The sequence below is a fragment of the Diceros bicornis genome, chromosome 31 (genome assembly GCF_020826845.1).
Source record: "Diceros bicornis minor isolate mBicDic1 chromosome 31, mDicBic1.mat.cur, whole genome shotgun sequence".
NCBI lineage: Eukaryota > Metazoa > Chordata > Mammalia > Perissodactyla > Rhinocerotidae > Diceros > Diceros bicornis.
The window spans coordinates 35,155,296-35,181,651 of NC_080770.1; the positions used below are offsets into that span (position 1 = coordinate 35,155,296).

At 36.9% G+C, this 26,356-nt stretch overlaps 1 protein-coding gene across 1 annotated transcript in view; it reads left to right on the forward strand.

Moving 5' to 3' along the window:
- Positions 1-25,205, forward strand: part of CSTF3 (cleavage stimulation factor subunit 3) — a 71,630-nt gene extending 46,425 nt beyond the window's left edge. Inside the window, exons 4-21 of the mRNA XM_058527192.1 lie at positions 4,490-4,522; positions 4,920-5,017; positions 6,168-6,234; positions 6,317-6,351; positions 6,439-6,565; positions 7,971-8,048; positions 9,082-9,244; positions 11,544-11,653; positions 12,035-12,151; positions 12,412-12,486; positions 14,221-14,364; positions 15,309-15,411; positions 18,802-18,871; positions 20,433-20,628; positions 22,894-23,047; positions 23,762-23,856; positions 24,002-24,062; positions 24,503-25,205. Of these exons, the coding sequence (XP_058383175.1) occupies positions 4,490-4,522; positions 4,920-5,017; positions 6,168-6,234; positions 6,317-6,351; positions 6,439-6,565; positions 7,971-8,048; positions 9,082-9,244; positions 11,544-11,653; positions 12,035-12,151; positions 12,412-12,486; positions 14,221-14,364; positions 15,309-15,411; positions 18,802-18,871; positions 20,433-20,628; positions 22,894-23,047; positions 23,762-23,856; positions 24,002-24,062; positions 24,503-24,705 (1,929 nt within the window). The 3' untranslated portion in view covers positions 24,706-25,205. The remainder of the gene's footprint in view (positions 1-4,489; positions 4,523-4,919; positions 5,018-6,167; positions 6,235-6,316; positions 6,352-6,438; positions 6,566-7,970; positions 8,049-9,081; positions 9,245-11,543; positions 11,654-12,034; positions 12,152-12,411; positions 12,487-14,220; positions 14,365-15,308; positions 15,412-18,801; positions 18,872-20,432; positions 20,629-22,893; positions 23,048-23,761; positions 23,857-24,001; positions 24,063-24,502) is intronic.
- The last annotated feature ends 1,151 nt before the right edge of the window (positions 25,206-26,356 follow it).

Sequence of the window (26,356 nt, forward strand, 5' to 3'; positions counted from 1 at the left end):
TAGATCTTACTTACTAAGTGCCATTCTTCAGTACTTTCCAAGTTCCTTAAAACTACTTACATTCTGTAATCTTCCAAAACGTATTTTTCAGGGTATAAGGGATTAGAAAGCAGCAGCAAAGAGGAGTGAAAAAGAGTAAATGAGTGAAAGATGGGGTTTATATTTAGGATTCCATTTGCTTTCAGTTTTCAAGCTAAGGAGCTAAGTTTTTTGGATAAATTAAGAAGACAAGCAGAATGAGGCAGCTTCTGCAGCTCGAACTCAATTTAAATTGTCTTAAATTCCACAAAAGTGCATGTGCTATACTTTAAAGTAGAAAAGATATAGAGAACAAATTAGGAATACAGGTTTGCAGTTCATTCTTTTATTCATCACGTTTATTTGTAATCAACTGCCATGTAAACTCACTTGAGATGGGGCCTCGCCCTGCTTCTGCTGTGTAGCCCAGGAGTGTCTTAAAACACGATTGATTTGTTCCAAATGGTTATTATATGAAAACCTAAACAAAGTATGTAGAGACTTTTTTCTTTAGATTGTTTTGCTTGTTTACTTTCTTCTGTACAGTTATCATGTCATTTGGGTTCACTTGTCAAATATGCTTTTGAACCATTTAAAATTAATTGTCCAGTTACTTATTAATGATTCTTATAATTGATGATTTAAAAAATTACATTAAAAAAATTTCTGATGTTATGGGATTTATTTATTTTTCCGCAAGGTATATTATAAGAAAAAAAACCTCTATTTGAGGAAATCAGCCAAAACGCTGTTGACCTGTAGAGGTTTATTTCTCTGATAAGAAAAATGTTAGTTTTATAGGCATTTACACCAACATTTTATGAAGTATTTAATGAAATATGAAAAATGTGCCTAACATTAGTTAAGAAAAACTAATTTATTTTTAAACACTTAATATTGTGGCTTCTTTAGATCTACATATAAAAGTGTTCTAGGTAAAAGGCATAGCTAATCTAAACTATTGAAAATGGAGCTTACCACAGTTAGTCAAAGGTTTATTAGACTTTTTTTCTTCTGATAAGGTTTACATTACTTATTTACAAAATTAAATAATCTGCTGTAAGTAATCATTAGTTCCAGTAATTTCCCAGAGGATAGTTTTAGTTCCCAAAGACAATAATGTTCAATTAATACTTGGGAAATCATCGTGTAAGTTAACACAGGACTGGAAATAGGAAGTGCTCAGCAGCGCCAGGAGCAGAGCTTTGTTGCCTCAATGTGTTATACTTGTTTCACTCTTCCCCAAATAACTGTCAATTTGAATTGAATTAAATTTGAAGTTTAATTAATCTTGATAGTATTCCAGTTATCTTCCCACTTTCTGAAATACAAATAATTAAGAAGTTGACAATTAGAAATTTTTATTCCTTTTCCTCCACAGCAACTTTTCATATCTTGGTGAAATTCAAATGATTCATCAAAAAAGTTATATTGCAATTGTGTGATAAATTTTTCTGATAAACAGTAGATATATGAGAAGGATAAGTATTAAAAATGATTCCAATTTTTTCTTGTAATGGTTTTTTAAATTACAAAAATAATGTAACCACATTATAGGAATTTTGAAAAACAATCATTCCATTACGCTCAATTGTTCATATTTTGGTATACTTCCAACCACTTTTAAAAATCTTCGCATTAGAATAACTTGGGATTCCTGTTAAAAAATGGAAATCTACACTTTTAACAATCACCTCAGATGACTGTTTGCACATTAAAGTTTGAGAACCGAAGACTAAAGATAATTTTTTAAGAGCCCCTGTCATTTAAAATTACATAACATTACTTTTAATAGATAAGATATGAGCAAGTTTTTAGTAAGCTTTGCAAAATTATGTGTATGTGTATAATGGGCTTTAAATGGAGGCATTTTCTGTTGGTTAATGACAGAAAGATCCAAGAATCTCTGATGTCAAAACAAAACAAAATTCAAAGCAATATCAAGAATTTTTCTTTATTTTTAAAATATAAACCAAGCTTTGGTTATCAGGTAGATTCCTGTACCAAAGTACATAACTATGCTAAATATATTTAAGAATATTTAATTTATAGGTAAGATGTTTTCATATAAGTACTAGTGAACAATGCCTAGGATAATCTTTTAAAGAAGAAAATTGGACTAGTAGTAGGATGACCCAAGGCAGAGTGTTTGCATGATCTTGTGCTGGTTTCACCAATAGTGGGATTTGAATATGGCCTGCAGCATAACCTTGCCTTTTCTCTCAAATGGGGCCTGTTATAACAACAACATTGCTCTTTCTAGCTACTTGGTTTTCATAGCTCTGTTTAGAGATGATGTAATGAAAAGTTTATACTCCTTTGGTTCATAATTTTGTTAATTGGTATGATTTATAAGCACCTGGAATGTTTATGCTTTATTTTCTTTTCAATCTTTGGAAAACCGTTTGTAGTAGATATTATTATTCTGTTTTATAAGTGGAGAACACTGAGGCTGGGAGAGATTCAGTAGTAAGATGATCAAATTCCTTTCATTTTATCACACCACTTTTCCAAAACACGTTGATATTTTTAAAAATTGAATAATGTTCAAACTATAATGAGATTATAGCTGCTGTGGTAATACCACCAGCATAGGCTCTGTAGAGGGGCTGTCAAAGAGTATTTATTGAACTAATGAGTGACAATCAGTGGCCATGTAGTCAAGGCCAGAGTCTTCTTATATTAGTCAAATATAGGAATATTTTTCTATATAAATGTATTTAATAACAATTGAAGCAATAAATAATTGATGAATCCAAGATACAGGACCAATTCATGTAGGGGGAAAAAACGTAAAATTTTTTTGGTTTATGTTTCTTACACACACATACACGTAATTTTTACTGAAATGCGTAAATGAAATCATATACATGAAGTACAGTCTCTTTTCTTGCCTGTATTCCTCCCTCCACCCACAGATCTCTGCTGGCCACAACTATATTAACAACTTTGTGTATATTCCATATTTTCTCCATGGAGAATGGTTACGTGGAGACTTAAATTAGCGGCCTGGAGAATCTAGTGGAAGAAATATTTCTAAACCTAGAGCAAAAACCCAAAGAAAGCATAAAAATAACAGATTTTGAGGAGATAGAACAAGGAGACCTAATGTGTATAATAGGAGTTCTAAAAGGAACAGGTGGAAGAGAGGCAATTCTGCTAGAAAGAAAAAAATTCTTAAGCTGAGAAAGACTTGAATGTAGCTTCAAATGGCATGCTGAGTTCCAGGCAGAGTTCGTGGTAATAATAAATGGCAATTACTGCGTGCTCACTCTGCCTGGAAGTGTTTTTAATAGCTTCAAATTTATTGACTCATTGAGTCCTTACAACAGCCCTACAAAATAGGTATTATTATCTCTCATTCAGATGAGGAAAAAAGAGGTAAAGTGGATACCTAAGAGGTCTCACTCCAGAGCCTTGACTAAATTGCCTCAAAGAGCAAAGACCTTATTTAGGCATATCCTGTTAAAATTTATGAACTCTGAAGATCAAGGGGAAATCTTCCAAGTTCCGGAGAGAAAGAACAAGTTATCAGCAAAAGAAAGGCTGTCACTGGAGTTCTCACCTACTGCACTGTAAGCAAGAAAGCAGTGGGAAAATTTATATACGCTTCTCAGGGAGAAGGACCAAAAGCCAAGGTTTCTCTAACGAATCAAATTATTCACTTGCCAGGGTAAAACGAAGATTTGCTAATATATCACTGTTGAGCAAGTAACCCCACCTACCATCTGATGAAAATATTCAAAAGGAAGGGAAATCTAATCTTTAACCTTGGTTTTTGTATGAACTCCTCCCTTTCTTTACCAGTCTAACACCTCATCCTTAACATTTTAACTTTTTCCAGGAAATCTTCTGCAACTCCCCAAGTGTGAGTTTTATGCTCCCACAGCACCCTGTACTTCTCCCATCTTGGCACTTATTTTCCCCATAAAATTGTAAGCTCTATGAGGACACAAGCAGACCGTGCACCTTTTGTTCACTGTGGTAGCCCCGGTGCCTAGCACAGTGCCTGGAATATAGTAGATTGAGTGAGTGACTAAAATTTATGTGTAGTCAAAATTAGCAGATCTTTTTTGCCGCTCTAGTCAGATTGTTTTAGTAGTAGCTATTCAAGGAAAGTAAAGCTTTAAGTAAAGTTTGTCTTCAGTAGATACTTAAAGACCTATTCAACTATGCTTTGTATATATTTCTGTATTTATTTTGTGACTATTTTACAAAATTTTAAATTCACAAAATTTCAACATAAATGAGTGTATGAAAATCTATCCATATAGAGTCAATTTATGAAAGGCATGTTTACAATGCATATTGTCCATGTTGGGTTTGGACTTCTATTATTTGTTATTTTTGAAAGACAAAATTAATAGGAAAGTGTAGAGATGAATTTGCAAGATTAGTCAAGAAACTCAGAGATAGTTTTAGTACCCTAAAAAGGATGATATTAACCCTATATTTTTGTGTTTCTCTTCAGATTAAAGCTAAAAATTATGACAAGGTTGAAAAGGTGAGTCCTCTTAAATATACATTGAATTCTATGGTCAAGTTTAACTTAAGACTTACCATATATAAAGCAAATATAGCAAAATGTTAAGAATTATTGAATCTAGGTAGTGATTTGATTATATAGGAGTTCATTGCACTTATTTGACTTTTTTGTATCCTTGAAAGTGTTCATAATAAAAATTTTGGAAAAGAAAATAATTATACTCTACTGACCAAAATCATGAGAATGATTTTGATTGTCTAAACTGAAAATGGGAGAGAGCTGTTATTTGCCATTTATTTGAAAGGAGATAAATTAATGAAAGGAACTTAATTTGTTTTTTTAATGTTCCATTTCACCCATGTATATGTGAAATTTATTTAATGTGGATGCTAATAATATTTTCTTGTATTTTCAGCTATTTCAGAGATGCCTTATGAAGGTTTTGCACATTGATTTATGGAAGTGTTATCTTTCATATGTCCGAGAAACCAAGGGTAAACTGCCAAGTTACAAGTAAGTTATATAAGGATCTTAAGAATGCAAGTCATCTTCGGGCACACAGTCAATCCCGCATAAACTCACACCTTTTCTTAACTCCAGGGAGGAAGAGACTTAGGGATTTGAAAAGTCAAGATTCTCTGAGAAGTCAGTAAAACTTAGAAAACAGTGCTTCAAAAAAAGCCACTGGCATTAGTCTTATTCTGGAGAATTTAATCATCCAAGCCCCTCTTCTACATTGAAACACTGTACATTTGCAACACCAAATCACTTTCTTGTCTTGTTGTCAAACTTAATAAGAAGCGTCTTATTTCTTCTTGTGGCACCTCGCTTGGCAGGTCACAATGCCATGTGCTACTTAAGTGTTCTAAGGCATCTTTGACAATTCTATTGTTGTGTAGTTGACCTCCCCACATGACTTATACCCACCTACTCATCTTCGCTGAATCTAAATAATGGACTTTCTCAAATGCTATTTTTGTATATAACAAACAGGGAAGTTATTTCTATACTAGAATTCTTTCTTTTCCTCATTATCCTTTATTGTCTTATATTGAAGAAGTTCTTTCTCTCTAAATTTTACTTCAGACATAGGTCTTCAGGCCTAACTTACCTCATTAATCAAAGAACCAGATATTTCCACATTTGAATCTGCTACATATAAGATTAGGCAATTTAAAGAATATAAAGATAGGGCCAGCCCACGTGGCTTAGCGGTTAAGTGCTCGTGCTCTGCTGCTGGCGGCCCGGGTTCGAATCCCGGGCGCGCACTGATGCGCAGCTTCTACGGCCATCTTGAGGCCGCGTCCCACGTACAGCAACTGGAAGGATATGCAGCTATGGCGTACAACTATCTACTGGGGCTTTGGGGGAAAAATAAATAAATAAAATTTAAAAAAAAAGAATATAAAGTAAAACATGGGCCTTATCTTTGATAAGCTCACAAGCAGTAGATAAAGGAAACAAAATATAAATTAATGACATTGACAAGTTAAACACAAAAGAACCATTTATATACTTGCAAAGATGTCTTTCCATTTTTGTTTATACAAAAGGTTCAAATGCTGTTCTGATCATATGATCAGAAGTTATGATTATGTTTCAGTTGCAGATACATTTTAATAACAAATTCAATTAAAAAACATATCTTTCACATTTATTTCAGAGAAAAAATGGCTCAAGCATATGACTTTGCACTGGATAAAATTGGAATGGAAATTATGTCTTATCAGGTAGAGTTAAAATTTTTTAATATGTACCCTTAATAAACTTGAAAAGATTAAGAAACATACTAACATTTTTTTTATTTCTTAGATTTGGGTGGATTACATCAATTTCTTAAAAGGCGTGTAAGTATTTTTATAGTTTTTTTTTTTCCCATGTGAACAGTCAACTTAGCTATAATATAATTGATGGTATTTCTTATCTAACACCAGGGAAGCTGTTGGATCTTATGCAGAAAATCAGAGAATAACAGCTGTCCGAAGAGTTTATCAACGAGGTTGTGTTAATCCAATGATCAACATTGAACAACTCTGGAGAGACTATAACAAGTATGAGGAGGTAAATTAGGCTGGAGGAGTTTATTATTATTACCAAGCCATTTTAATTTTTATGCATTGTGGATTTGTGGATTCTAGGCTTTCTAGTATCTGGTACCTGAATACGAGTGCTGCACATGTCTGTTTTTATATTGATTGTAATGAAAGAACCACACGTAATGGTTTTGCAAGGTTTTTGAGAATCTCATATTACTGTTGAGTTATTTTTTAGAGACTACTCTGGGAGGATTACAATTCTTACAAAACCATTTTTCTTCAATGCTGAACCCTACCCACACAATCATCCATACACATTGTCATTGATCTGAAATGGTACCTTTTTAGAATTGTTTTTCCAGTAGCAATGATCAGTTGCAATGCACCTCTTTTACCTAGTTACAGTGATGTGATTATTGGCTTGCATTGGTGAGATGTGGGGCTGCAGTCCAAGATCTTTGTCTCATTGGCATATGTTTTAACCAACTGAGCTAATAAGCCCGTATCTGTAAAAATACATGTCAAATAAGCTCTATCATTAGAAGAAAGTTAAAGTTTTTGATCTTGGGATTTTAAAAAATTATTGAAGACCACAAAGAACTTTTAATTTTAATGTGGCTTTTATCTGTCAATATTTAGCATAATGGAATTAAAACTGAGAAATTTTCAAGATGTTTATTTATTAATTCATTTGAAGTTTATAATAATAAACTCCTTACGTTTTAACATAAATAGCATTAAAACAAACTGTATTTTCCAAAACAAAAAAAATTTAGTGAGAAGAGTGGCATCTATTTATATTTTTGCAAATCTCTTTAATATCTAGCTTACTAAAAGATAGCTAGATTTTCATATCTGCTTCTAAATTCAATCTGTTACGATATTGGACATCATGTAGCCTCTGAAAAACTCCACTGTATATTTTTGAGGGAGGCAAATAAAGTCTTAGTATTATATGAAAATTGTTTTGATCTCATGGACCCCCTGAAAGGGTCTCGAGGATCAGGAATCCTTGCATTACTCTTTGAGAACTGCTCGGCATGAGTGAATGTTTACGTCTCTTTGCTACCTCTGTGCTTATTTTTAAAGTTATGCAGACCTAGTTAGAAAAGGGCTTTTAGGGCTAAGCCGTGGCTATTCACCCAGATGAATCTGCACATCATTCTTTATTAGTGGAATTGACCCTTTCCAAATCATTGCCTATTTTTAGAAATTCCTGATATGTAGACACTTACTACCAGCTCATAACAGACATAAGCAGATCCTCCTTGATCTCTGAAGCATGTAATCTGATTAAACCTTTACTAACCAAAAAATCTTTTAAAATAAATAATTTAAAGTAGTTTAGTAAATGAATAAGTTAACTGTATTGTACTAATATTCAAATATACTTAATTTAAAAATAATATACGTTTTTCTTTTTTTTTTAGGGTATTAATATTCATTTAGCTAAAAAAATGATTGAAGATCGTAGTAGAGATTACATGAATGCTAGGCGTGTAGCTAAGGTATGGAATTCCATCAGGCCTCTTATTTTAATGATTGTTATGAGTATATTGCTTACATAAGAGCTTTCCCTGTCTGGTATTACTCTTGATATTTTCAGTCATTGGCAGTCGTAACTAATGACAATTAATTGCATTGTCTGAGCAGATGATATATTTGAAATGAAATACCTCTTTACAGACACCTTAAAGGACAAAATAGAATAAATCGTGTTTGGAAGAAATTATTATTATTTATTTTATTTTATTTTAATTTTATTTAATTTTATTTATTTTTCTTCCCAAAGCCCCAGTAGATAGTTGTATGTCATAGCTGCGTATCCTTCTAGTTGCTGTATGTGGGACGCGGCCTCAGCATGGCCGGAGAAGCGGTGTGTCAGTGTGCGCCTGGGGTCCGAACCCGGGCCGCCAGCAGCGGAGCGCGCACACTTAACCGCTAAGCCTCGGGGCCGGCCCATGAAGAAATTATTTTTTAAAATACAGGAACAGAGGTTGTAGAGAGAAGATTCTACTTAGAATTGAGGAAGTACTTCTTATCCTTCCCTCCTATCTGCTCATACATATCTGAATATTGCACTACTCTGTGTATAATAACATAGCTCTCAGGGACAGATTTTTGTCTTGTGTGCATACTTTTCCATTCATTGATACTGTTAGAAGTTAGGGAAAATAACCTAGTAATACAAACTATTGAAATTTAAAAAGACACATAGTTTCTCCAAAGATAGCAGTAATGATTCTACCAGATCATTAGTCATGCTGATCTGTCAACTCCTCTGTCCTGGAGAGTGGTCTCCTAGATCACCTGCAGAGAGGGCCCAGGGGTATTCTGTTCACTCAGTCCTGGGAACCTGGTCTCAGGCAAGTAATTCTCTGCTATCTTTCTCCTTGCTCTTAAATAGTTTTTAGATTATATTAATAAAGTGGTATTTGGAAAAAGTAGGCATTTTGAACAAAGTATTCCAAACTGATCAGCTCCATCCCATATATACGAGTTGTTCCTCGGCTCAAAGAATTCTAAATGCTTGTTGTCTAGGAATATGAGACAGTAATGAAAGGTTTGGACCGCAATGCTCCCTCGGTGCCTCCTCAGAATACTCCTCAAGAAGCTCAGCAGGTGGATATGTGGAAGAAATACATACAGTGGGAAAAGAGCAACCCTCTTCGTACAGAAGATCAGACTCTTATAACAAAAAGAGGTAACAAGATTAACCCTCCTGGGACTCCAGTTACATGAATGTTAGACCAACTGATATTATCCCATAGGTTACTGAGGCTATTTTTTACCCCCAGTATTTTTTTCTGTATGTTCTACAGATTTAATAATTTCTATAGATCTGTCTCCATGTTTACTGACCTTTGTTTTATCATATCCAATCTGCTGTTAAGGCCGTCCAGTGACTTCTTCATTTCACATATTATACTTTTCAGTTCTATAAATTTGCATTCTAGAAATTTTTGTATTTTTTATAGTTCCTTTTTTATATTTTCCTTTTTATAGTTTCCATTTCTCTGTTGAGATTCTCTGTCTATTACCATCTTTTTCTTTATATCCTTGAACATGTTTATAACAGCAGTTATAAAATCCTCATCTGCTAATTTCAGCATCTGGGCTATCATGGGGTTGGTTCCTTTTTGTCTCAATTATGGGTCATATATTCCTGTTTTCTCAAAAGTTTAGACATTTAAAAATTTTCTTTTGGACATTGTACAGATGTACAAGTGATACTTTGTAAAGACTAGATTCTGTTATCTTCTTCTGAAGAATGTTGAGTTTTATTTTAGCAGAGAGTTAAATTACTTGCACATCACCTGGACCTTGAGGATGTTTGGTTTTACACTGTTAGGATGTCTGTTTTAGTTTTGCCCTTAATGTCAGAGTAAATCTCTTAGTCCTGGGACATAGTCTTTACTCCTAAGACATAATGGAAAATGCAAGGTGTTTACCCAGACCATCTCACTTGATGGGACTCAAGTTCTAGACTTGGTTTCCATTATGCTGGGTGCCCTCTGGGATATCTATTCAGCTGTTTCAGTCTTCCAGCTTTGCTTTCCACTTGAGCTCTTTGTATTCTTTCCTGTGTATGTGTATTTTAGCGGTCAGTTAAAGATTTGAGGGCATTTATGCCCAGACTTTCAGGCTCCACCCTCTGTGGCTCTCTCTTTTTGGGGATTTTCCCTTATAATTTCCAGCCGCTCTTGTAGCCCAGAATTCCATGTTACTTGCTTCAAGCCAGTAAAACTTCAGCATTTGACTTGAGTTCTAGCTATCCCAGAACTATACACATAGGGGTGTGCCGTAGAGGGGAAAACCATATTAAATATGGGTCTTACCCAGTGTGGTTCCGATTTTTTCAGGGCTCAATCCTCTTTGGTTTCTGTTTCTTTTGGTCATTCTCCGATGCCTTAGAGTTGCTTTTTTTTTTTTTTAAAGATTTTATTTATTTATTTTTTCCTCCCAAAGCCCCAGTAGATAGTTGTATGTCATAGCTGCACATCCTTCTAGTTGCTGTATGTGGGACTCGGCCTCAGGATGGACAGAGAAGTGGTGCCTCGGTGCACGCCCGGGATCCGAACCCAGGCCACCAGCATCGGAGCGCGTGCACTTAACCACCAAGCCACGGGGCCGGCCCTAGAGTTGCTTTTTGCATTTTTTAGTTTATGATTTTTATTTTCAGGAGAGTTAGTCTGATACAAACTACTGCCATTGCCAGAACTAGAATTTGGAATTTTTTAAAATCCCTCAATCTTGCCTTCCTCTCTCACCACTAGGCCATTGCAGATACTGTTTAGTTTGGCTACACCATTTTTGTATCCACTCCTGTCCTTCCTGCACTCCATTTACTCTCACGTCTGACCAGTTTCTATCCCTTCTCAGGTTTTGCTTTAGATGTCAGTTCCTACGCTGTACTTTCCTCATCAGGATACTTTTTTTTGTGTGTGAGAGGAAGATCAGCCCTGAGCTAACATCCATGCCAATCCTCCTCTTTTTGCTGAGGAAGATGGGCCCTGGGCTAACATCCGTGCCCATCTTCCTCCACTTTATGTGGGATGCCGCCGCAGCATGGCCTGACAAGCGGTGCGTTGGTGCGCGCCCGGGATCTGAACCTGGGCTGCCAGCAGCGGAGCGTGCGCACTTAACTGCTACGCCAGGGGGCCGGTCCCCTTATTATTTTTTATAATTGCTTTCTTCATATTGATCTTCCCAATATGCTGCAGACTTCTTGAGTATAGGAAGTCTTATTCACTGGTGTATTCATGGTGTCCTTCACATTCCCTAGCATGTAGCTGGTGCTCAATAAATATTAATTTAATAAATGATGAATGGATGGGGCTTGGGTGGATGATAGTACTAGAAATCACTAAAGCTTTTTATTTCTAATTATCACTCATTATTGAGAGTCCTGTCTTAGCCTAATAATTTAGTTGTGATGCTTGTATTGATAGTTTTATAAATGATATTTATTTTAATTGAGTATTGTGAATGTCTTCCCTTAGTTATGTTTGCTTATGAACAGTGCCTGCTTGTGCTGGGCCATCACCCTGATATTTGGTATGAAGCTGCCCAGTATCTTGAGCAGTCAAGTAAACTTCTAGCAGAGAAGGGGGTGAGTATTCCTTTTTCCCTTTTTCATCTTTTCATGGTTTTGCTATGACAATAATTTGCTAAAAATATAAAACTGCATTTTGGTAATAAAGTTTAAGTGTTGAAAATTTTAATCTTATGTCACTTTGAATCTTAGTGACACTTTTATATGATTAGACTACCTTAGTCAGAATTAAAATACAGTAGCTGTATTAAAGTGATGAATCTTTTAGAGTACTTCTATGACTCTTCTGTTAAAATAATGGAAGAAGCCTTTGGAATTTTTTTAGAATCCAGAAATTCATATGTGTCCATATGTGTATATATATATGAGTGTATGTTTTATTCTCTTTCAGCTATATTAAAATTATTGAGACTGAGATTTTCTTGTTTTTTCTCCTAGGATATGAATAATGCCAAATTATTTAGTGATGAAGCTGCTAATATATATGAAAGAGCCATAAGCACTTTATTAAAGAAGAATATGCTTCTTTATTTTGCATATGCAGATTATGAAGAGGTGAATAAAAATATTTAGACCTTTCTTATAATTGGATTCTTTACTGCAGGACTGAATTTTTTCTGGCTGCTTCTTTGTCAGGCATATTGTTTTTGGTAGACAGAGATGATGCAAAATGAACTGTTATTAGGCCTCATCTCATTATATATTTATGCTCAAAGCAGGTACCATTGTGAGGTGCAGCCTCTGCATTCCTCAGAGCTCAAATCCTGCTTGTTTATGAGTATATGTTTATATCCACTTCTTCTCTACCACCTTAGAGTCGCATGAAGTATGAGAAAGTTCACAGTATATATAACAGACTTCTGGCAATTGAGGATATTGACCCCACCTTGGTGAGTAGCTTTACAAATCTCTTTTCTACCTTTGCAGTCTGCTTTAACAACAACAAAAATTAATTTATGTACAGTAAAATTCACTGTTTTTGTTGTATGGTTCTATGAATTTTGACCAATAACATTAGGTCATGGGACCACCATCACAGTTAAGGTACAAAACACTTCAATCACCTCCCCAAAATTCCCTCATGTGACCCCTTTGCAGTCATCCCTTCCCTCTCTCTCTATCCCTGGCAATTACTGATCTGTTCTCTGCTGAATTTTTTTAAATGCAGCAGTATCAAACAGATACAGTGGAGCTTCCTCTAACATTTTCTCATGATAATGGTTTGTAGCCATTTATGCCACATAATTATTGCTTAATAAATATTTCTTTTTAAATAAATGGAGGCAGGAGAAACCAACATCCTGGGAAAGGATTGGACTGGAACTCACTTTATCCCTAATTCTGCTCTATAATAGTGTTTTTCTTTCTTTCTTTTTTTTTTTTTTTGTGAGGATGATTAGCCCTGAGTTAACATCTGTTGCCAATCCTCCTCTTTTTACTGGGGCAGATTGGCCCTGGACTAACACCTGTGCCCATCTTCCTCTACTTTATATGGGATGCCACCACAGCATTGCTTGACAAGTGGTGCATTGGTCCACACCTGGGATCCACCCTGCGAACCCCGGGCCGCCACAGCGGAGCGCGCGAACTTAACCGCTATGCCACCGGGCTGGCCCCTATAATAGTGGTTTTTGAAGCCCTAAATTTCTTCAAAAGTGCAATGGAGCTCTTCAAGTGGGAGTGGGAGGGGACAGGCCAATGTGTGGGGTCTAGACCCTCTGCCTCAAGTCAACAACAGCTTTCTTGATTTTTTGTTTGTTTATATTGGGATTCCACTGCTCTAATTGCTTGCATTTATTCATTATTTTAAAATTCATTTAGCAAACCACTCTGTGCCATACACTGTGCTAGATCCCAGTAGTATAATGACAAACTAGATAAAATTCCTTTCCTTGAGGAACTCAGTTCATTCATCCATCCATCCCATCTGTCAAAACTGGGCAACACAGGTTGACATCAAAACTGGGCAAATCAGGACCCTACTCATAGTTACCCTACTTGTAGTCCAGAGACATTTGTTCACTGAACAAGTATTGCTTCCTCATCCTGTGCTGGACACTCGGTAGATGCTGAGTATAAAATGGCTCAGAAGTAGTCTATCAAAAAAGTTATATGGTCTTTGGAAAATCAAGTAGTAGGCTTTTAAGGTAATAAACTAAGAAAATGTGAAGTTAAATATATATTGTTAAACATGCTTGTGTTAGATCAAACCTTGAGTTTTCCAGGTGTTGGCATTCATTAATGGAGTGTTTTCAGTAGTTCCAGTTTCAATCCCCGTTTAAAATTTAATTTGCACGTTCTGGAATTAAATATTGGTGATGATTACACAACCTTGTGAATATACTAAAAACCATTGAATTGTATACTTTAAAGTATGGATTTTGTGGTATGTGAATTATATCACAATTTTAAAAAATTAATTTGCATGCGTCTTTAATACCAGGAAAAGGTTGTGTTGTGGATAAATAGTGCAATATGTGTAATCTTACTTTCTGATTCCTTGAGTATTCAAGATTGCTCTCTTCTGCAGGAACGTACTAGGATGGGAATAAGAGGAGCCTGTGTTGGATGCTATAGGGATGACATTCTGCCTAATCTGTAGAAAAATACTTTTTTTTGTATAGGTATATATCCAATATATGAAATTTGCAAGGAGAGCAGAAGGTATCAAATCTGGAAGAATGATATTTAAAAAAGCAAGAGAAGATACCAGAACCCGCCACCATGTCTATGTTACTGCAGCCCTCATGGAATATTACTGTAGTAAGGTAAGAACTGAAACAAAATATAAAGGTAAAATAATTTTCTTCATCTGAACTATGTTAATGAAAAGAAAGGTAGTCCTGGTTTCTGTCATTAAGCTTTAATTGCTCCATATCATAAGGGAAGTCTAAATGTATCTGTGTAAAGTTACATGGAGCATCATCCGAATCCCTATGCCTGCTAATGTATGCCTTGTTAAACTCCATATTTCTGAATCTGAACCCCCATGAATGGTTTTTAGCCATCAGTTTTTACTTAGCATGATTTTAATTTCCATTTTAATTCTTTTTTTTTTCCTGCTGAGGAAGATTCGCCCTGAGCTAACATCTGTTGCCAATCTTCCTCTTTTTGTATGTGGGTTGCCACCACAGCATGGCTGACGAGTAGTGTAGGTCTGCGCCGGGAATCTGAACCCGTTCTGCTGAAGTGGAACACACGAACTTAACCACTACACCACCAGGCCACCCCCTCCATTTTAATTCTTAATGTACCTTGTCATATTTAGGTGTTTTTTTGTGTGTGTGTGAGGAAGATTGGCCCTGAGCTAACATCTGTTGCCAATCCTCCTCTTTTTGCTGAGGAAGATTGTCACTGAGCTAACCCCCTTGAATGGTTTTTAGCCACCAGTTTTTACTTAGCATGATTTTAATTTCCATTTTAATTCTTTTTCTTTTTCTGCTGAGGAAGATTCGCCCTGAGCTAACATCTGTTGCCATTCTTCCTCTATTTTATATGTGGGACGCCTGCCACAGCATGGCTTGATAAGTGGTACCTAGGTCCGTGCCTGGGATCTGAACCCGTGAAACCCAGGCTGCTGAAGTGGAGTGTGCGCACTTAACCACTATGCCACCGGGCTGGCCCTGTTGTATTTAGGTTTTGTTTTAATATTCTTTTGAGTATCTTGTCTCACATTTCATGGAAATCAGTACTTTTCTCTCTTTACTTTTAGGACAAATCTGTTGCCTTTAAGATTTTTGAACTGGGGCTAAAGAAATATGGAGACATTCCAGAATATGTCCTGGCCTATATTGACTATCTTTCTCACCTCAATGGTAAGTAGATTCTAGATCTGTAATGGTTACTTAATATTAAACCATCAGTGTCATTCTCTGAAATTAATGTTGCTGCTTTTTTCCTTCTTGAAGGTGTTATAATTCTGTCATCACAGCAGAACCAGGCGTTTGATAGACACTCAAGAAATCGTTATGACCTATCAACCATGAATTTATATTTATTGAGTAAGGGTAGATGCCTTTTCACTCTGCAGAATGATCTTTAACGTATCATCAGTAAAGTGTCATCAGTAGTAGGATAAAGCCACAAATTAAAAATTGGGAGACACAGAGTTATTCATGCTCATCTCGGATGACTCTGGGCAAGTCATCTCTTGTTTCCTGGAGGCTGGGGGAAGTAGACAAAAACAAATCTCTAGCCGCCAAAACTGAAAGATGCCCAAGTAGTAAAGTAAAGTGCTTTGATCGAGGCTACTGGGCAAGAAATTTCAAAAGGAAACATCATGTTTATGAGCATCTTTATTTTTATTTCCCTATTCTGCTGTAATAATCATAACAGCCATCCTTTGCTGAGTTCCTGCCTTACACCAGGCACTGAGCTAGGGGATTCATATACACAGTACATGTGTACGTATGCGTAGATCTCATTGAGTCTAGTTACCCACAGTCCAGGATATGTAATTTCTTAATGAAAAATGATCTGGTATAAAAATTGGTTTAAGAAAGAAATAAACAATTATGTGCCATGTAAATGATTATAGAATTAGATATTACAGGTATATATCAATGATTTTCATGGTATTCCAGAAGAATATAGCATTTGATATACCTAAATAGTAGGAAAAAAACCACTTAAATATGATTTGATATTTCAGCTTAGTGATTCTACACTCTGGAAAAAGACTTAACTCCAAAACGTGAGACAGTGGAACATTTAATTAAAAAGAAATTCTCTTGTATGAATTAATGTTTCTCACCAATTTTTAATTATTTTTCTTGATTTTTTAGAATAGTTTCTAGTATGTGTAATGTTTCTTACTCTACAAATGAGGATGGTATCTGACGTCAGCATTGTCTTCCAAAAGCAGTGTCTTGGCTAGTTTGTTCATTTGCTCATCCCTCTACCCATCTGTCCATCATTTACTCAGTACCCTCTGGTTACTGGGGCCTGGGAATGCAAAGGTGAATAGAACTCCATTCTTCCCCTTAGAGCATTCTCGTGAGGGAATCAGATGTGTAAACATAACTGCATTGTCACCTGGTGCTTAATTGTAGCATGAGTTCTGGGGTTAGGTGTATAATCTTGTTTCAGATTTCTCATCTGCGGAACGGTCATAACAAGAGTACCTTTCACAGGATTGTTGAGAGGATTAAATGAGTTTTTGCATGTGTTTGACTTAGATATGGAATGTGGTAAGCATTCTATAAATGTTAACTATTTATGATGATGATTGCGATCATGAAAAAAATGTGCTAAATTCTATAGTAGAGCCCTGAATGAAGTACTTTGGAAGCACAGAGAGGAGAGTATAATCTAAGTTCTAGAGCTGTGCTGTACTATTACGGTAGCCACTGGACTAAGTATTGAGCACCTTTCAAGGTGGCTAGGCCAAAATGAGATGTGTGAGTGTAAAATACACACCAGATTTCAAAGACTTAGTGCAAAAAAAAGAATGTAAAATATATTAATAATTTTTCATATTGACTACATGTTGAAATGATAATAATTTAGATATATTGGGTTAAATAAAGTGTTATAATTAATTTCACCTGTTTTTACTCTTTTAAATGTAGCTAGTAGAAAATTTAAATAGCATAGTTGGCTTGCATTATATTCCTATTGGACAGCACTGTTCTGGAGGGTGTCATAGAGAAGGGGATGTGAGGTGGGTCTTGAAGAAGGAACAACAGTTAGCCAGACAAAGAAACAGGAAAATGCATTCCAGGCAGAGAACACAGCCTGTAACAAGCAGTGGAAAGTTGTGTGGAATGTTAAGAAGTGTCCAGAGCAAAGCTTGGAAGAAAGCAAAAAGAATAAAATGTAAGATTTACGTAACATTTTTTAGTTTTAATTTATTTTTATTTTTTTACTTTTTTTAAAGATTTTTAAATTTATTTTCCCCCCAAGGCCCCCAGTAGATAGTTGTCTGTCATAGCTGCACATCCTTCCAGTTGCTGTATGTGGGACGCGGCCTCAGCATGGCCGGAGAAGCGGTGTGTCGGTGCCGCCCGGGATCCGAACCTGGGCCACCAGCAGCGGAGCACGTGCTCTTAACCGCTAAGCCACGGGGCCGGCCCCAACTTAACATTTTTTAAAGTACAGTATGTACGTTGAAGATGAAAGCCACGAATATGGTGCCATCTTCTTTGGTTCAATGCATTTAATCTTTTGGTTTTACTTTGCATTTGGATGTGTAGTAAAACTGAATAACTACCCTGAGGCAATAAAAATCAACCACTTTGCCTGATTTTTTTTAAAACAATTTTATTGAGGTATAATTTATATACCATAAATGCACTCATTTTATTTATTTTTTTTATTTATTTTTGTGGAGGAAGATTTACCGAGCTAACACCTGTGCCAGTCTTCCTCTATTTTGTATGTGGGTCGCCGCCACAGCATGGCCACTGACGAATGGTATAGGTCTGCGCCTGGGAACTGAACCTGGGCCACTGAAGTGGAGTGCGCTGAGCTTAATCACTAGGCCATGGGGCCAGCCCCCCCAGTTTAAACATACAATTCAATGATTATTAATGAGTTTACTGCTAGATTCTTAAATTTTAAAATAGATCCCTTGAAGCTTAGCAAAAAGTATCATTTTCCCATTTCCAGCTACAGAGGACCTTCTAAGACTCTTAAATTTTAATCCACCTCTGGTGCCATTCTTAATTCACTTACCATTTGCATATTTCTCTACCAATCTAGTACCAATACCAATACCTGTACGAGAACTTTAAATAGTTATATATAGATTAGTCCTGGTGCTACAAAATAAGAAAATCAACTATATGTAAATTTGAGCTTACCATCCTTCATGTTCAGTAGTAAATACCAGTAGTTTGACACTTCTAATGTCAGCAGACATGTCATTTTGATTACTTTTTAGAGGCAAATGGGATACCTGGTTCAGATATCACACAATTATAAATCGTTGGACATTACAGCTACAGTATCCTATAGAAGGAGGGCCGAACTCAAGGCAGGAAGACCTGGCTTCTAGTTATAGCTCTATTACTCAGTAACAGTGAGCAACTCACTGAATCTTTGTGAACCTCGAGTTTCTTCATCTATAAAAATTGGGTGTTATAATAGTGACCTTTCTGCATAGGATTTTTGTGAGGATTAAATAAGACAATGCACGTGCAAAAACACTGTTGAATTGTAAAACTGAATTTTTTAAATATTTGCAATCTTTTTTCATATCCTAGAGGACAATAATACCCGAGTTTTGTTTGAACGAGTTTTAACTTCTGGAAGCCTTCCTCCTGAAAAGTCTGGGTAAGCCACGGGAGAACTTGGTGGCCAGCTTCGAGGGCAGCTTTACTACTTCATTAGGATCCGTGGGGTAAATGTTTGCTTGTTGAGCATAAGTTTCAGGAGAAATTTCCCTTCCCTCTTGAAGCTTAATTTGCAAACATCTGCCTGCAATATTTTTATATGTGTTTAAGGTTTTTTTTTGGTGAGGAAGATTCGCCCTAAGCTAACATCTGTTGGCAAGCTTCCTCCTTTTTTTTTTTGGCTTGAGGAAAACTAGCCCTGAACTAACATCTGTGCCAGTCTTGCTCTATTTTGTATGTGGGTCACCGCCACAGCATGGCTGAAGAGTGGAATAGGTCCACGCTCAGGATCTGAACCTACAAACCTGGGCCGCCAAAGTGGAGTGTGCAGAACTTGAACCACTTGGCCACAGGGCTGGCCCCATGTGTTTAACATTTTTTTAAAAAACATTTTAGCATACTGATTAGATTTGTTTTGAGAGATGCCTTAGCAACTTATTATTAAATATTTTAATATATCTTTCTAGTTTACTATATCCCTAGAAATTGATATGAACAAATTAGAGGAGAGTTCTGAAATTTTTACCTCCCTGACTCTATAGCAAAGACTCTTACATATTGAAAGTTTATTGGACACATTATGTCCCTGACTGATGGTTTTGACTCTCAGTTTTACCAGAGGAACACCACTAACCAGTGATGTAGTAGGACAGTGGGAATTGTAAGGCTCTGGAGTCTTGGGTTCAGATCCCGGCTCAGCCAATTACACCTTGGGCAGATTTCATAACCTTGCTGGTCTTTAATTTCTCATCAAGTAACAGTAATGTCTACCAGTGTAGGATTTTTGTGGGAGTCCTACCCATGGTGTATAGTAGGCACTCAGTGTTTTACTTTAGCACACAAGAGGTTAGTGACATTTAAGTGATTAGAGCATTAGAGCATTAGTTTTGGCTGTTAGAACAGTGGTGAGGTATAACTTTGTCCCCAGTGATCCATATTAATGAGAAAAAATGGAGAGCCATCATGTTAGATTTTGGAATATAATTTTATTCATACACTGAGTGAAGAATGTATTCTACGTTCTAATTCCTGCCGCGGAACAGAACGGTGAGGCCACATTGTCCAGGGGACATTGGAAGTGAGTCCGGACTCCTGTTCCAGCTCTTCCCCCTCGAGCTCACCCGCTCTGGGGCACATCCCTCTCTGAGTGACCACGAAGGACGGGAAGGTGTGCTCAATAAGTACAAACTCAAAGAAGGGCTTACCTATGCAAGTATTTAGGGTGAAGTGTTATGATGCCTGTAGTTGACTTTCAAATACTTAAGCAAAAACAAGATGAAGCAAAAGTGGCAAAATGTTAATAATGATTCAGTCTAGGTGATGATGTAGGGGTATTCATTATACTATTCTATTTTTCTGTAGTCTGGAAATCTTTATAATAAAAAAGAGATTTTTATAATTTTTTAAAAAAGAGAGAGAGGGAACTTAAGGTATTTTTGTAAATGGACTCCCTGCCATACACCCAGAATAATTAAGTATTGATTATATATATTTTCTTACAGAGAAATCTGGGCCCGATTTCTAGCTTTTGAAAGTAATATTGGTGATCTAGCTAGTATACTCAAAGTGGAGAAAAGACGGTTTACAGCATTCAAAGAAGAGTATGAAGGCAAAGAAACAGCTTTACTGGTAGATAGATACAAGTTCATGGACTTGTATCCTTGCTCTGCCAGTGAACTAAAAGCGCTTGGTTATAAGGTACGTACTTAGGATCAAGATGTGTGTCATGTCTTTATTTTTGCAGTATTTTAGAACAGTTCCTGGATAAACTTCACTCTAAAGTAAATTATGAAATAGAAATTAATCTAGTTTTAGAATAGATTTGCAGAAAACAAGAAAAAAGTTCAGGGATTTTCCTTGGGTTTATGATACATTGAGTATCAAAAGTACTGAACAAAATGAGAATTAAAATGAGATTTAACAAATGCTTTCATTCTTTCCCTGAAATTGTCAATGCCTTATATCTTATGTCTGGTGGGCAGATGGAGGCAGTGGGGAGGGAGGAAAAACAAAAGAAAATCTGAATGTCATCTTAGGTATTACATTTTTTTCTAATATTTCTTAAAACTGATGAATGTGTTTTGACAGGAGATGTTAAACCAAATGTAGTTCATGTTACATATTTTGTAGATATAATGAAGAAACATTACAGTTTGTTAAATCCATAAAGTTCTTTGAGGGATTTTTATCTTCAAAACAGCACTCCTTCAGTGGAGCCCTTGAGGAAATGAGCTTCTCTAGGAATGGAACGCCTCCGTGTAGACTGCCGAGTCATAAGAAAACAAATCTGGTACCTGAACTTGTTCTGGCCAAGAGGAAAGATTGTTTATGCAGTCCCAGAAATAGCCCTTGCTGAGAACAACATTATTCTATCATTTCTTGATTTTCTTTGTCATGTGAACAAAGACAAAGATGGAAATCCAAAGGGAAGCTGTGTCCACAGGAGCCCTAGCTTGGCCCCTTTAAGCCTGCCAGAATGAGGGTCTTCCTGATCTTCATTCTCCCGTCTCCTCACTGCCCTCTTTGGGCCCGGGTCTTACTGGGCTGGTGTCTGAACCAGATTAAAATGTTCGAGAGAAATTGCCCATAAGTGAACTTCAGACCTTTCCACGAATGGAAGCTCCAGTTCCCAGATTCCTATTCTGAACTAAGGCATTACTGCTTAGGGATGAGCAGATGCTGCTTCTAGTTTAACTGCTTCTCAATGGAAAGCTAAAGAAATTTTAAGACTAGTATGTGGAATTATTAGAAAAGGCTGTTTCAACTTTGCCAAGATGAAAATGGAAATTAAAGAAGTTAATGAAAATAAAGATCTTACTATTTCCAAGTAGAGCTGCTTCTTGAATATGCATTTTTCATCTTGTATTTCTGTTCCTACTCTTCTGTTTATTTGGGAAGGATTAATGGGCTTCTGTGTGTGTATATGTGAGAGAGAGAGGGAAAGAGAGAAAAAAGCGATTCCTGATGGGCCTGCTCATTTAGATTTGCCACCAACTGCATTTGATGTCACCAACTGCACAAGAGCACATTTTGAGAAAGTGAAATGCCCTCATATCTCGTGATGGTGGCAAAGGGGCTCTTTTGATTCTCTTCAGGGGGCCGACACAGTTGCCTGTCGTGGAGGAGCTTCTCCAGGATAGGGCCTCCGGTATTAGGTGGCCGCATTGCTCCCTTGACCTGTCTCAGTCCTGGCGGGGCATTGCTGGTGTGCTGAATAAAAGACTGGATGGGTTTGAGGTCAGAGCGGCCTGCGCTCCCAGTCCTCTCTCTACTTCTTAGCTGTATGACCTTGGAAATATCAGAGCCTGTTTGAGCTTCAGTCCCTTCCATAAAATGGGGATGTTACTATTTGCCTCATCCAAGAGGGAATAAATGGCTAAAATTGTCTGACAAATAGTGGCTGTTCAATAAATGTTCCTTCTCCCCTATAACGTATGTAGGGAATAATTTTTCTTTTCATTAGCAAAATCTTATTAACTAGTGTAAGTGATGATAAACTTTATTTTAGCTTTCACGAAGCAGGATCTCACTTAATCCAACTTCTTCAATTAATGAAACTGATAGACGTTCAATTCCAATGGAATGGGGGTGTCAGAAAAATATCTAAAACTGCAGGTTTTTTCCAAATTATCCCACTCTCCACTTGGTGCGCAGTCTTATGTATTTACCCAGAAAAGCTTGTATCTATTCCACAAATGTCCTACCTGGCTCTGCTGAGTTGAATGTTCTCAACTGGGGTTGGGGTGAGGTTATAAAACACCACGTCTGTAGAGCCTTTTAGCTTTACTTGTTGAATATTGAACAATCTTGACCATCATCAAGTTCTTGCTTATTCTTTTCATTCTCTCTTTTTGTGGTTTTAACTCAGTTATTCACAGAGTATCCTCAAGATTGTAGAATCGCACAATTAGACTCTGTAAGTCCCTTTTTCAGGTTTAGGATTCTTCTGTTCTGCATTTTCAGGATGTCTCCCGTGCTAAGCTAGCAGCTATAATTCCAGACCCAGTTGTAGCTCCTTCTATAGTGCCTGTTCTGAAAGATGAAGTGGATAGAAAACCAGAATACCCTAAACCAGACACTCAGCAGATGATTCCATTTCAGCCACGACATTTAGCACGTAAGCCATGCCTTTAGATCCAGTACTAAGACCTCAGTTTGTTTATTGATTTCAATTCAGAGATGTGGGGACAAAGTAATGTGACCTATCAATTGTAGGTTAATTATTAGACTTAGGGTCACTATGACAAGTGACTTGGCAGTAATCTTTGAACCAAGATGAGTTATGAATATCTAAGAAAAAGAAAAAAAAAAACCTCAATGACCCAGATTCGAGTAACCCATTTTTGGCAGTGACACAGACAACTTTCAGAAACGTCTGTGTACGGATCACCTGTACCCTGGGAACTCCCCTCAGGGATGGTACTGGTATCATTTAGAAACACTAATGGGTAGTAGACCCTCCAGATCCTCTCTGAACAAGGCCCTTAGGATTAACTATGTTGTCGAATAACTGACTTTACACAGATTGCTGAACAAACATCCTGTGAGGCTAGACCAGGTCTCTGAAGAGAGCTGACTTTGGTTCAGTCCCCAGGTGTCATGCACCGTCACTGCTTCCTTCTCTGCCTCCCGGCGGCCGCTGGGTTGAGACTGCTTTCACTGTCTGGCCACGTGTGTTTGGTCAAACACGTAAAGCACTAAAAGTTTACGATGTCCAGAACAAAGCAGCCTAGACGTAGTATGTCTTTACGTACACAGTACTTATTTATTTAGTTCTTACATGTATAGAATTCCTCCATTCCATCTGATTCCTACTTCTTTTTCTTTACAGCGCCAGGCTTACACCCCGTCCCTGGGGGAGTGTTCCCAGTGCCACCCGCGGCCGTTGTGTTAATGAAACTTCTCCCCCCTCCTGTCTGCTTCCAGGTTTGCTCCCTATTTTCATGATAGACGCCTGCTCTATGGGTTATAGTAATTGTGTACTTTTTCTCTTATATCTCAGGAAATATAAAGTAGTGCTATTTTAACTTGTCAGATTATTGGGGATTATAATTTATTTGTGTCAAAATAGGGTCCTTTTGTACAAGTGGATGAATTGATGGAAATTTTCCGAAGATGCAAGATACCAAATAGTAAGTGATGAAAGCTCTGTTTTCAAAGTGGAATTCACATTACCGTCTACTAGACAGGAGAGAATGTTATTCTTCGCCACTTAAGTTTCCAAAACCAGCTACCGGTCTTGCCGAGGTACAGTGAAGCCCAGGAGTGATCCAAACCCTCTGTGGTACAAAGAGGCTTGTTCATATTCCAATTCCACTAAGTAAGATGTCATAAAAGCTTATCTTTTCTGTTCATGTGAACATGCACAATCAGACTGGGCTGATGAAAATAAGTAATGTTAACAGCAGCTTTTGACTTTTCTGTTAATTATTTAGTATCAGTAGTACTAGCCCGTGCTTTGCCACTGGTAGGCTATAGAAACTAACTATTGAAATTAACTATCAAGTATCAAAAGTAGTACATACAGGTAACTTGAAACATCCTCCCTGTGGACCCTGTTTTGTTTCCATAGCTGTGGAGGAAGCTGTGAGGATCATCACGGGTGGGGCCCCAGAGCTGGCTGTCGAAGGCAATGGCCCCGTGGAGAGTAATGCAGTCCTCACCAAGGCTGTCAAAAGGCCCAACGAGGACTCAGACGAGGACGAAGAAAAGGGAGCTGTTGTCCCCCCTGTTCATGACATTTACAGAGCACGGCAGCAGAAGCGAATTCGGTAAGGCAGGCTCAAAACCTGCCTCTGAGAGGATTCCCTTTTTGCCTCTTAAGTCACATGTTTAAAAGAGACAATGCTTTGTTACAAGCTTCTTGGAAACAAAGTCATATTGTCCCTGGTGCCTCTATCATATGGTTCTTGAGGAAAAACAACCCAACCTGTGTGAATTTTAGAATATGGAACAGACCTGTGCTCTAAGCAGAATTAGATTTTCAGAAATGTGAGAACAGTACACAATGGCAGAACCACATTTTGTTCCCTCTTCAAGGGTGTCTTGTATGTGCCGCTTGAAGACCTGTGAGTTTTCAAGTTTTATTTTAAAAACCGGATGGCTTATGACTGTAAAGCATTTTATCACATTTTCTGAAAACAGTTGTTCTCAGTTTGCTTATGTAGAGTCCTGCCTTACTATTTGTTTTTATTTATGGCAGAATGTATGGAATCTGTTTTGTAGTTTAAAATTTTAAAACAATCCTTTAAAAAATAAAAGGATCTCAAAACCGTCATGCCTCCTACTGCCGCTTTCATTCAGAATTTATTTAAAATAGCTACTTATTTTATGTAATTCAGCCAATATTATTTAAAAATACATGTCAACAATACAAGGAAAAGTCACGTTGTCTTTACTGCGCACTTAATTACGTGTCCTTTCCTGGGCTTCTTTGCTGTTATTTGAAAACATGAGGGATCCATTTTTAAGAGGCAAATTAAACATTTTAGAAATCCTCAAATATGAATGCATTTTCCCCCAATTAAATCTGAGGCAAATTGAGATACTTTATCTTTCATCTCTCTTGAAAGCACCATAAGTATGGGAATTCCTTTAACCACCCACTGTCTTGTTCTCACATAAATATATTTCAAAAGGTGCTCAGTGCTCAAGAACATTTTTTCATGAGCTAAAACACAGCATTAAAAAAAATTACAGCCAGGGGCCGGCCCGGTGGCGCAAGCGGTTAAGTGCGCGCGCTCCGCTGCGGCGGCCCGGGGTTCGCTAGTTCGGATCCCGGGCGCGCACCGACGCACTGCTTGGTAAGCCATGCTGTGGCGGCGTCCCATATAAAGTGGAGGAAGATAGGCACAGATGTTAGCCCAGGGCCGTCTTCCTCAGCAAAAAAAGAGGAGGATTGGCGGATGTTAGCTCAGGGCTGATCTCCTCACAAAAAAAAAAAAAAAAAAAAAAAAAAAAAAAAAAAAAAAAAAAAAAAAAAAAAAAAAAAAAAAAATTACAGCCAATTAACGAAATCCTAACTACAATGAGCAAATACTTATGCAAATGAAGTCCAGCGGATTAAGTTTGGCTCTTTGTTTGTTACCAACATTACCTCTTTTTGACCCATTTCTAGAAAAACTACTAGACAGAAAACTAGTTGAGCCTAAGGGTTGTGATTCAGAATAAAAGCTTAAAATAAGAAAAAAAGAGGAGGAAAAGTATTATGGTTATAAGGAAACTATCTTTCTTACATATTGGGTATACAATTTAGAATTTGAATTCAAATGTGATTAAATATGAATTTTAGATTTTAAAATCAGCTTCAAATATTTCTCTAAAACTCTTGTAATGGAAAAAAGGTTCTCTTGAATCATTTTCATATAAATTTATACATAGCAAGGTTATATTCACATAAGTTGACCACAAGCTTGTGTCTCCTGTA